Source organism: Athene noctua, chromosome 2, assembly GCF_965140245.1.
Source record: "Athene noctua chromosome 2, bAthNoc1.hap1.1, whole genome shotgun sequence".
NCBI classification, from domain to species: domain Eukaryota; kingdom Metazoa; phylum Chordata; class Aves; order Strigiformes; family Strigidae; genus Athene; species Athene noctua.
Window position 1 is genome coordinate 57,416,563 of NC_134038.1, and position 13,049 is coordinate 57,429,611.

The window sequence follows — 13,049 nt, forward strand, 5'->3', positions numbered from 1 at the left end:
AACAAAAAGTGGAAAGAACTAAAAATGAGGCTTCTATGCCAGGTTTCCAGAAATAGTTGGGTAGCTAGTGACATATGTAAAAATACCTATGCTTAAAATGAGAGCTTTATCCAACTTCAAGGTATCATCTACTAGCATTTTGAGCATCCAAATATATTTCTAGTTACAATATCAACATTAATTTTTGATAATAATGGGTTTTACTAATATATAACTAGAAAACTATGCCTGTATGTTGTCAGTTATTTCCAAGGCAAGTTGGTCTACAAAAAGACTTGAAATATGCAGCCTGAGCGAGTTTTTGAGCTGTTTAAAATGCTACGTCTTCTTCTCTCCACTTGAATCTGTCTTGTCCCCTCAAAACCATACTCTATTACAGGAGTGCTTTGGCCAAATCCTTATATCAACCTCTCAAAGAATTATTTTACCAATAATTGTTTTGTATCCAGGTAATAAATCAAGCAATTTATTACTTATATATTTATAAACCAACAAGCAGTAAAAGAGTCCAGACCTATTTTAAAAATGCACATATAAGTGAAATTTTTATAAATTTTTCTCCTTCACATAGTGATCTGAAAATACAACGTTTCATTTTTCACTGAGCTGGAAATGTCATTAGCAGACAAAGAAGACCAAAGGCGTTACCTTCTTAATCTCCCTGGTCAGCATACAGCGCTCGATTCTTAGCACAGTGGAGATATCGATGTGTTCTCTTGAGATGGAATTAAGCCAAGCTGTAAAACTGTCTAGTGTTGCCAGGAAAAGGACCCAAGTGAACTTCAGGATATTAAATATCCTCTTGATGATGTTATCTAAAAGAGAGGAAAAGCAAAGGAGTTAATGAATGCAAATATCTTTCTTTGTATTTCTGCTTGGAGTTAGATTAATTTTTCCTTTATTGTCTAATAATAGTAATCCAGGCTGAAAAACTCTGTCATAGTAGGGAATCTCTGAAGATGGCTGGAGGCCTTTTGGCTGTCTGGGCCATTTTCCTGCCTGTATGTCTAGGCTTATCATCTGGAATCCCTTTTCCATCCTGTAACTCCCTGGTCCTGCAATTGCTAGTCATAAAACAGTCCCCGGTTTTAGAGAGACACTGTATGCACAGGTCTGCGAAATGAAACCCAAAGATTTGGTCATCTCCTGAGAGCTATTCAACATCCCCAGCTCCTGTGATCTCAACAGCCATTCAGCCAGCATGTTGAGCTAGAACTCCTTACCTGTCTATTTACTTCTGCGCGTTTCTCTCCATACAGTTTGATTTTTGTGCTTGAAACTAGTTTAGCTGAGTTTTAAAATCCAACCTGCCTAAACAGTCTTTGAATCTCTCCCAGTTTTCCAACCACCTAAACACACCTATCCATATTTACTATTTCCAAAGCCTCAATTTTTTAAATATGCTGCACTGTGTCATCAGTGATCTCAGATCAACTAGCCCAACTAGAGCAAATAACATAAAAATTTTATAAAACTTATTCTTGCACCATTTTTCCAAAACAGTACACTTTCCCATGAGTAGGGCTTATGGGTTTATACCAACAATAGTAGCTTTATTTTGCTCAGCACAGCTGTCTCAAGTTAATTTCTCATTTCAGTAGTTCCTTTAGCATTAGCAATGGCATTTATCACCAAAAGGCAGTACTTTCAGCTTATTTTCCTCCCACTCACAAACACACATACCATACTATAGCTCTTACATAGTGTTGCACAAATACTAAAAAATTTCTTTCTGACTAGCCAGTTCCAGAGCTAGTTGTCCCTGCTAGGTTGCAAATCCCAGAACACTAGCTATAAAGATCAGTTTTAGTGTAACCAGCCTAAGAAATAATAGAAAACTGTCAATAATCCACCATGCAGGGATGAAGTGTTTGAAGTTGATACTAAAGAGCCAACCTATGTGCTAAAGCATGATGCTTTCAACAACCTCACTTCTTAGCTGTACCACAAGATGGCACGCAAAACTTTGTGGAGTGCACATTCTCTCCTTACAAAGACTGCAAAGGTGAAGATACAATAAAGCAAAAGGTTTCCTATGGAGGGACATGCAAGTGTCGCCGGGTGTGCAGGGAGGGTTGTATGCACATACATGTGGAGAGAAACTAAGGAAAAAAACCATTAGTGGTACATTCCTGTAAAGTGGATGCTGAAGTGACAGTATGTACCATTTAACTGAGCAAAGCCATTGAACTAGTCTGGGGTCTCTTAATGTAAAAGCATTTATCCCCTTCACTTGGTTGTATAATTATTTCAAGAGTATTTTGCCCTTTTTTCAGGATTTTTCTATGTCATTTAGAATTGGAGATACTTTATGATTTATTTACTTAACTTTTATTTATTCATAATTCAACATGCAGGTGTTGAACCTAAGGAAATCTTGCCATTGGAAATTAAATGTAAGGCTGTCTCTACTTCAAGGACCATTAAATTCATTTGAATTCCAGATAATAGTATGAGCTTAAAAGAAAATGTGGCACTCATACACAAAAATACACAGTATATAAATGTTCTTTCTTAACCCACACTATTCCTCTCTAATATATAATTTCTGTTACTGACTTCAGGAGAATCACAGCTCTCAGGTTAAAATTATCTTTATTATTGACCACCACTGGCATGCCATAGTCTTACCACGGTGCTTTGCCAAGCACTTCCAGTCTAATCTGAAAGGTCATTTTTCTCTCTGGGATGGAGGTGATTTAGTATACATATTTAATGATGCTGTAGCTGTTCTGGCAGATTTGCTGTTTTCCAGAACTTTTTGAAAATAATCTTTTGGAGATTGATGGCATCTAAACATTTTCAAAAAGGGTAAGAAATATTTATTTTCTACAGAGACTGTTACTCTAACTTAAAGGGTCAAATGCAGAGAAGGCTTTTCTCTGCCTGAGAGTGTGAGACAGGATTTTATCTAAGGTTAATAATGATACTAATGCTTCAATAACAAATACTATCTAATTTTTCCAAACATCATCTTTAATGAATTTTACCTAGGAATGGTCAAAGTATTTTAATGAAAATATAAAGCACCTTAAATTGGCTATTTCCAATATGAATCAATTATAAATCTCCTTCTCTTTCTCTAACTCCTGTGTAGTACTTCCCTAGAGATACATTTGAGTGATTCACTTCAGTGTTTTAACACAGGTAACTGCATCACCAGTAAATAACAAATAAAAAAGCCCCCCAAACCCCACCAAAAAAAGCCCTATAGCAATGCAACTTGTTTATTGGAGACCACTGCTCTCATGAGAAAAATGACGTCTTCACATCCTTGTAACGTCTTCTACCCTGTGACTCACTCAGGGATATAATTCTAACTGGAACTGTAGCAACCAGTTTTAAATAGAGAAGAAAAGTAGCTTTTGAAGATAAAGTTTCACTCAAGGTAAGCCATGATGAAGACTTAAGAGAGTCTGTTTTCTTCTTTTACTTCAGTTGGAAGAAGAGCCAAGCTTATATTTATGACCTATTCTACTTTTTCATAGGAAAACTTTCAATATAGGCAAGATCATGAAAGCTGTTGGCATTTCTTCTGCTGTGCAGAGTATTCTTAGGTCTGGTTATGAATGACAATAAGTAAGGTTGGGAAAATACCATTTTTTTTAGAGAAGACTATTGTACCTTGCCGAATGGGTGAGTACCAGAGAAAAGTATTATATTAAACCTTGCTAAAATATAATGAAAAAACACTAAATCTTTGTGCTGATAGTAAATTTTCAGACATTCAAAATCAATGGAGATTTTAACACAGGACTGCATGCATGAGTGCAGTAGCTAATAGTCCAGGAGTAGAAGTTCCTATGCTCAGGACTTGTAAATCTGGCAACTGAAAACCTGAAAGTCCGAAGTTCTCACTGCTCAGGCTAGGATGGATTTTGTGGCTTTATGCAAGCCTGGGATCACTGCAATTCTGTCTCTGTCATATGCTGCTTATGCCACTGGTCACTGCTTCATTGTAACAGCAGAGAAACCCTCTTACTGCCTTCATACCTGGCCCATCAGATTTCTTCTTGACAGGTTCCTCTTCGCTGTCTTCACAGTCTGCATCTGTACCACCTATTGAAAACAATGACTGAAACAGTGAGAGCTACCTATAAAAGTGCGGGTGTAAATGCCATTCAAGCTAGAAAATATACAGTTACTAAGCAGTAGTGACTGGTTCCTCACCTACCACTATAACAAAAACCACATTTCCATTTCTAAAGGACTCAAGTGAGGGGCCAACTCTGCTAGTGAAGGTGGTTCACGGATGACCACACCTCTCTTGTAATTTGCAGTGGTATTTTCTCACTAGACAGGCTGCTTGCTGAGCAAGATCATCTGTTGGTGTAAATGCAGGCACTTTCTCAGTCACACTGCTTCAGCTTCTGCAAGGGGCAACCTGATCAGTGCTCTGATCTCCTGCCTCTGACCCAGCAAACCCATGTAAATTGAGTGGGACCTTCAGGTTGAAATGAAGCAGCAGAGTTGGTTTGAAACCATCACATGCTTTTATTTAGGGCTGTAGCAGAAGAGTGACATAGCGTCACAGACAGAACAAACAACTCTCCTTTATCAAATACCCAGTAACTGCAGCTACAGCTTCAGTGGCAGCAAATTATAAAGCTCCCTCTTTTTCAGAGGTGAAGATGCCAAATGAAGGAAAACTCCAGCTGATTCAGCCTGAATGTGTCCCCCTCTTCTACACTGACCAGAAAAGCTTCTGAATTTCTACTTTATTTTCTTGTTTACAAAAGGAGCAAAAGATGAAGAGATATGAACCACTTACAAACATTTTTTTTTTCCAGAGGCATGAGTAATTTTAGAGTTCCAGTAAAATCCTGTTAACATTTATATATTTTCCTTTTGCTACTTGCTGAATTCACTGCAAATTTCAGGGTTCATGGATATTTGTGTTCCTCAGCGAGTACAGTATGGAAAATTAAAAACATTTCTTGATATTCCTCCCCACATATCAACTTAAGCTTCTTTAGGGAACAATCGAGGAAGGGTGGCAAAAAGAAATAATATGTGGCTATTTCACTGAATTTTTCTTGCAGCTCCACTTGAACTACAGCTCTTTGGGAAATTCCTCATGAAATAGTTCTTTAACACTATGTCTGTCTGTCACATGCAAATCCTTCCCCAGGAATACACATGAATTTATCATCAAAATGAAAGCCTTTGAGCAACCCTAGAAAAACCTGGTGAGTAAGATAAACCTTTTTATAAGGTGAGGGACTGAAAGGCTAATGTCCTTGCTCTGCCTGATTCTGGCCAAACACCTGGCATTTACACTCCCATATTCTGGAGAAATGTTGTCAACTACCAGATTATTTGCTTTATAAATTTACACCTTCAAAGGGTTATGGCCTTCTCTTTCAAGTACTCCCACAAATGTTTTCATATAGCTGATGTTTTCTGCAATGTGTTGTCTTGCAGCTCCATAGAAAACACACATTTCCCCTCTTCTTGATCACCCCCAGTTTGCATTGTGCAGAATGAAAGTACGTAGCTATGGCTGGCCTTGTCATGGGCTAGGGCAGGGAGAGACAGCCAGCCAAAGGCAAACTCATTTTTCCAGTTCCTAGTCAGAACTGAGAGCACTTGCCCTCAAAAAACTCAGCTGCCTTTCACTGCCAGGAACAACAGACCCTCTAGTTAACACTACATTTTTTTTTTTTTTTAAATACAGAAGTCTACCTACCATCCCCAGATCCTTTTCGCCTTCGCTTCTCCTCTCTCCCAAAACTTTTCTTCTCTTTGCGCCTCTGTCGTAGTGCTGTTTTAGGGTCAGTAATCCAGGCCTGATAAACAAACTGGAAGGAACAAACTCATTTATTTCAAGGTTCTTCATGTTTGGAGAGTAAGCCACAAGCAGGACTACATAGTTCAAGTAAACACATTCAGTTCTGCAGGGGTAAGGAAATATTTTGAATCCCAAATCTAACACCTCCCCTGCAGATCTGCTGAATTTTCATGTGCTATTTTTGAGAGCATAAAACCAAATGTGAAAACACTTGTGGGTGAACCAAGTTTCATTAGAACCCACAAAAATGCATGGTCTGAACTTTGGGAATTAATACCCTGTTCTGTGTATGGGCTACTTCACCTGAATCCCTCCATTTAATTCTGTATTTCTACTTCATCATTTTACAGGCAAGATGCAGAGTAATGGAAACTTTAAGTGCTGCAATCAACTAACTAAAGCATCAAAAGATGTAGTAGTATCTCAGTACAGGTATTTGTGCTTGTACATTTTTCATACTTTAGGTAATTTTTTTCCTCTATGCATATCCTAGTGGAACATTTACAGATTTGCTATCTATGCACAGTCCCATACCTGGCAGTCAGGAATTCCTCAAATTTCATCCTGATTTTGACAATGGCTCCCCTTTGTTGCTTCAGATAAGTCACTTATGAACCCTCCTTCTACTTTTTTTCCAATTGTAAAATGAAGACAGTAATACTTACCTATGTATCAGGGGGATTTTATGGGGCCAAGTCCTGCTCACAGCACTCACTCAGATCAACAGTCTGTTGACCTGTATGACTACATGAAGCATGGAATTGGCCCAGAATATTTATAAATGCTATAGCAGTGGGGAAAAAAAAAGTAAAAAAAGTTACCCGAAAGTAACTTCTTGAATAGTTCTGCTCAAGCTGTGAAGGAAGGTTACAGAAAAAAGCAGTAACACTCATATCTTTTTTCCCTATATGACGTAAAATGTGAATAACAGAAACTAAAGTAACTGTATCTCCTCCACAACTCTTTTGGACAAAAGATGGTTTTTTGTTCCCTTTATGGTTTCCATTGAAAAATGGTAATCATCTTCAATTGGCACTGCATTGTCTTCTATTTCTAAGCAACACATACTGCTAATAGAGATGGGGCAGGGAAGCACACAGACACAGGCATGAGGGTGAAAATGAAGCACCGTAACAAAACAGCTCTATTAATTCACAAGACAAACATGCAGACGATGACAATAACACACGTGTATCTCAGTGAAGCTGGAACTGCCCCTCATAGGACAGAATGGTAAAAATTCTGTTTGGTTTACTTGTATTTTTAAAATTTGCATACAAAAATTGCTTTGGGACATTAAAAGCATTTTTTTAAAAAACTGTCAAACTGACTTTAAATGAATTTAAAAGGGAAAAGTATTTTGTTCTGTTTTGTGAATGTGTACAGCAGTGGACAGGAAATTATTTTGGTACTGTTAAGAAGGTCCCCTTCCAAATCTCTCAAAGTCTGTACATTTATTTTGGTATGTCTAACTTGTTCAAAACAAGGACCACATGAGAAAATGTGTGGGATCAGAAGCAATGGTTTCTCATTTCTTCACCTAATGAAGGTGATCTGGAGGAATGATGATACTTAAGTGAACTAATACCGTATTAGTTACTGAAAGTCAGAAACTGTCAACATCTGCTATTGAACAGTTAGCTGAGAAACTGTACACTAGCCAGAGTCATAATGTGAATAAAGAAATTTGAGGTAAAAGGCAGACTTGGAAGAAGGTAGAAGATTAGAATGAAGAAAGAGCATTTGTTTTGAAGAAAGGCCACAGTCTAGACCATGCTTTTGACAACAAAGATTGGACCAGATGATCCTTGATGTCCCTTCCAACCTGGCAATCTATGATTCTATGATTAATAAATCTAAAGTAACTACTTCTTCTAAGCAGTGGATATTTTAAGAGCTGACTGGGTGAATACATATGTATTAGTTTAGATTTTTACCACTGGACAAACTTTAAATGCAGTATCTTTTAGGCTTTGGAGCTGGTACACCCAATCTGTAATGCTCACTACTTAGAAATGTCATGTTACATATATGGAGTATAAAATGATACACAGTGCTCAAAGGTAGGAAACACCAAATTTATTCATGAAGGACAAGAAAGAAGATGCACAAATCTTTGTTATGATGATGAAGGTCAGAAAAGTAGAAAGCTAAGAAGGGGTTTGGAGCAGAATGTGTATTTTACAAACTTTTTACCAGCTTTCTGAGATCAATTACCACGGTGTCCATAAGATACATGCAACTTGATGTGAATATCTTGCAGAATGGTATCAGAAGAAAATGAGAATTTCGGTCTGCATTTTCTCTCTGAGGTTGCATTTAAAAAAAGATAAACCGCTTTTTTTGTGTGTGTGTGTCTTGACCACTCCAAGAGTATGAAATGTACTGTGTTTACTAGGAATGCAGCTTTGGCTGTCGTTATTTTTTTTAATCATTTATATAAGAGGAAAAATGCAGACAAGGATAGAGGCATACATTACACCAGGAACTATGGGATGGGTCATATACTGAGCACTCACAAAATGTCAAGTACCTTTGCTGCTTTGATTAAATACTGAAGAATAGTTTTGGGTAGTTTAATGACAGACTTTGGCAAGGCTAAAATGGCTGAAGCAAATTTCCCAATAGCTCTCTATAAAGAAGGACAAAGCAAGAGCAATTAGTAGAAAACAAGAAAATATTAATAAATGTATCTAGTGAATGATTGCATCTAGATTATGAAGAACAAATTTACATTCATAGACTCCAATATGAAAAAAGATCGTTTGTGATTTCCACAATAAAATTTCAGTGATGCTTAACTCCCTGTGTTCTCTAATAAATAAAATCTCCAAGTTAATAATTGTTAACTATTGCATGCAAATTACACTAAAAGAAAAATCAATAGTTAAAAATAATTCTTTAGCAGATTCTACAGCAAACAAGTTCACTTTGCCAGTATTTTTATTAATGTAATTAATATAATTAATTTTTATTAATGTATTAATATACCATGTGTATAGTGATACAAAGCAAACAAGATATGATGACCAAATGATGAACAAGATTTTCATAAACAAAATAAACTTTCTCTTCTATACAACTCCCCTCCTTCTTAAAGCCATCCAACATCTTCATGTTGCACATATTGCAGAACTGGCCACCTAATCAGAACATCTGACCAGAACTGTGAAATATAACCCAGATCCTTCATCCTCAGACTAATAGTTTCAGGACTGAGCTTAAAAAAATAAGACCAAACAAAGAAAAAAACCCAAAACCCAGAGTAAATGGAAGAATCTTATTAGCTTCTGACGTCAAGTTTAGAACTGTTTAAAATCTCAGTGCTTGGCACCAGCACATCTGAATAAAATGCTGTCCCTATTTTTAAAAAAAAAATCAGCAGAAACAAGAACGCAAACTTTCCTCTATACCTGCATGAAAACCAGAAAGAAAACATGACCTAGAAATTCATGAGCCACTTTTATGGTTTAAGGTAAGTTAAATGCAAAATATTTAAAAAATTAGTATGAACAGTAGAAAATAAAACCTACTTATCACATAATTTTTCATCCACATTTGTTTTGCCTTTTTCTAGGTCAGGAAAAAAATCTTTCCATGTCAATACTATGCAGGCAGTTTAACAAATGTAATCAGTTGGTAATGTAAGTATATAAACTTAAGGCACATTGCATCAATGAATTAAATAAAATATTTCTTCTTGTAATTCAGTAACGGCAGGGAAGCTTTTTTGAAAGCTGTTAGCATAAGAATAGAAGAGCATGGAGGTGGTTTTTTGCTCTTGCTTGGGCTGGGCTTTCAGTAGTGCACCAGTTATGCAGTGATGTGAGCTTGCATCTGGATAGGAATGCTCATCTGCAAAAAGCTACAAATGTGCTTAAGCTTTTAAAGTTACAGACCTGAAAAAGTTTTGTGGTATTTCAGAAAATTCTTCAACAAGTAAAACTTTAGTCTTATGAAGGTTAAACCAATCCTATATGCATGAGTATTTCACTAACTTCTTCACCGAAGTGCTTCATTTAAGCGAGTGGATTCAATACCTGGTACTGTCTAACATCAACCAGTCTACAGGTAGGAACCCAGTTAGGAAACTTCAGCTATCTTTTTAACATTACAATATCCTTTTACTTCAATGCAGTCTGTCACTTAAAATACAAATATATTAATTAACATTATCCTGAACAAGAAAGGAGAGAAAGCAATGTGGTGTCCTTTTGTAATTTTAAATGTTAAGCTCTTTATAACCCAAGAATATATTTCTCTGGTCCATGAGGGTCAATAATAATAAAAAAAATTATGTATTCTTTTCCATGAAAAGCTGATTATTTTCAGGATCATTTCTTCATGGAATGATAACATCCACTCAAAACCAGAAAACCACTGAAGCATTGTACAGCAGTGCCAGAGGAAAGTCAGCTTCCTCACCTGCCTTTATTGCAATGCAGAAAAAATAAAGCTCAACTTCTTAACCTTTGTTTTTGTATTTTTGTTTTCCTCAGGCATAAGTGAATGAAGATATGATTTCACTATAGTTCCTGTAGGAATTTGGCAATGCTTTAAACAGGCAAACTTGCATTTTAAATTGGCAAGAAATTTGATTTGCAATACTTTTCAGGTCTACTTTAGATGTACTGGCTGCTTTAACATATGTGCCTGATTTATGAGAAGCCTACATTTTTTTCCAGATGTCAACCAGAAAGCAAATTACCATAAAGTACCTGAAATGCAGATTTTTTTCGAGGCTCTTCCTCTTCTTTTTTCTCCTCTTCCTCTTCCTCTTCACTATCCGTCTCAAACAAATAATAATTTCCACTTCTGACCACTAAGTGAAACAAAATATTTTCTTATTTTTCTGAAAAGTTCTATTCTCAATTGCCCCAAGACCTATGAACAGCCAGCCAGTCACATAAAAATTCATAAACAGGAGAGGTGAAAAACAGAGAAGAAGCAAGAGATTAAAAGGTCTCAGGCAATTTATTTGATGTTATTCTGTGATACTTTGGGCATGAATGAGAACTATACAAGAACTAAGAAAAACATCACCATGAGAAGAAAATGTAAAGAAAAAGCTTGAAGTATGTCAAGTTACTAAGTTACATTTTTTTAAGAAAAAAAATGACAGTTAAGTCTAAATTAATTTGGAACTGATCATTATTTGAGGGAGTAAAAAGGCCCAGCAGGTTAGTAAATGAATTTACATGAACAGTACCACTGGACAAAAAATACAGAACTTCTCTTTAAAATGCTGAGGTATCCTTTAAACTATGGAATGGGATAGTATTAGTTAATGGTTTCTTCAAACATTTAAGCTTTGATGAGGTAATGGAAAACCTTGGTTTGTTTAAAACAGATCATTTGGATTCTATTAACGTGATCACAAATGAGTTTCAATTTTTTGCCCATGGATTCAGAAAGATTCTGAAACCTTGATACAGTAAAGATGCGCAGTGAATAAGCTAGGCCTTATATCCTTGAACAGAAGCAATGTTTTTATTTCTCAGATGGTAACAGGCCTACATGAATAAACAAGGGAAACAAAAGAAATTAAAAATAAGGTAATGAGCAAGAGAAAAATCAAAATCACAGCATTACATTCAGCAGTGAAAACTGATAAATAATTTCCACTTTTAAGCTGAAATATTTAAAGGAACAGTTACTCAGATGAAATGTCACACAATCTGGATATATGGAGCAATACATATTTATATTGAAAATTATATTTAACCCTCATTATAGGTTTTTGGAAAAGTAACAATTGCTTTAATTCAATCATACCTTGAATTCTACACAGATCCTCTGTGCACAGATGACCACATATAACTACCATACAAACCTCAGGGTAAGCACACTCTGAAATTTGCCAGAACCCAATAGGATCATAACTTCAGCATCTAAAACTCCCTCACAGAGGGAATTTTGTGTCTAATGTGCCTTGTTATGACTTTTAACACTAATGAATGCACTGCAAAGGGACGGAGAGTCCACTTCAGCAGTTCTAATTGCTGAACTGAGGTGAAAAGAAAGTTTGAAAATTTCTTGGAACAAGCAAATTAATTATTTGGTACAGGGCCTCTAAGAATGCCCATTTATAATGCATTAAAGAGAGGAATGGATTGTAAGAGCCAGTAGTCTGCAGTTCTCTTTCATAAAAAAGTATCGTATAGTCAGCAACAGAAATTGTCCACACAGAAGATCAGCAGGATAAGGTGTGACACCTAGGGGAAACCTCTACTGCAGTGCAATTCCTTAAAGGCTCAAAGTACCACTGAGTCAGACTTGGAATGCCTGAAGCTGGCAGAAAAACAAATCTACAGTGGTCTCCCTCCAAAATTCTGAGGTTAAAGGGTATCTGATGGGACACTATAATGCAGCAGTTATGTTTCTTTTACAACTAACGAAGGAGGTATGATTGAATAGCAATAATGCATTCTTGCACACATCAAAATGGAAGAAGTGTGTTAGCCACCTACAGGGATTATTGAAGAGCCAGATTTTACTAGTACAATATTTCGTGGCCAGACTGGACTTGGGGGACCCCTCTCCTACTGCAAAATGTGACTTTCTTCTACTGAGAAAAGGGACTTGCAGGCTTTCCTTGTGGGATGAGATGGTGGTGGCAGAAGGGGAGCCATGCGGGATAAATCAGCATAATCTCATAATCTGCTTGTGTCCAGAGGGAATGAGCTCCTCAGGACAGCTGCAAGCATTATCTTTTGCACCACATCAGACACAACTCTGTGCTCCAGAAGCAGCTGAGGACCTCAAAGCATGTGGCCCTAACTCCTGCTGATCTTTGTGGGGCTCCATAAGTAATCCACAAGCACAGGAAGAACCATACTTCCCTGCAAGGGACAGTGTGAGTGAGTGTCAATGAGAAAAGCCTCACTTATGTTTCCTATCTGTTCTACTCAATGCCAAATTTATGACTGTGTATTAATTCTTATGATATACAAAATGAGGTATCTTTCTGTATAATAAAATTATGATGAGTGGTGTAAAAAATCAATACAAACCTAAATTAGACATCAGAATTGGCATAAAACTTCAAGCTTGAGCAACTTCAATATATACATATATACAACCACAGCCACAACCCCACTTACTGAGATGAACAGCCACGTGCAGCAGAATGCTGCAGTTACAGCAGTGTTTCAAAAAGAACAGATGGGGAATACCAGTCTATTTCTTGTTTGTATGCCTGTGAACACCTACTGTCAGTGCCATGTTTCAGTGAGCGTGAACATGAGCCAAATGGCAG

At 36.7% G+C, this 13,049-nt stretch overlaps 1 protein-coding gene across 9 annotated transcripts in view; it reads right to left on the reverse strand.

The window, feature by feature from the left end:
* PIEZO2 (piezo type mechanosensitive ion channel component 2) overlaps positions 1-13,049 on the reverse strand; it is a 314,600-nt gene that overhangs the window by 34,826 nt on the left and 266,725 nt on the right. For 8 of the 9 annotated variants that reach the window (XM_074899237.1, XM_074899233.1, XM_074899236.1 and 5 more), the window contains 5 exons: positions 10,510-10,613; positions 8,325-8,423; positions 5,690-5,801; positions 3,994-4,059; positions 649-815 (listed from right to left, as the gene is read on the reverse strand). In XM_074899237.1, the coding sequence (XP_074755338.1) occupies positions 649-815; positions 3,994-4,059; positions 5,690-5,801; positions 8,325-8,423; positions 10,510-10,613 (548 nt within the window). The remainder of the gene's footprint in view (positions 1-648; positions 816-3,993; positions 4,060-5,689; positions 5,802-8,324; positions 8,424-10,509; positions 10,614-13,049) is intronic. The other variant, XM_074899240.1, reaches the window with a different exon arrangement.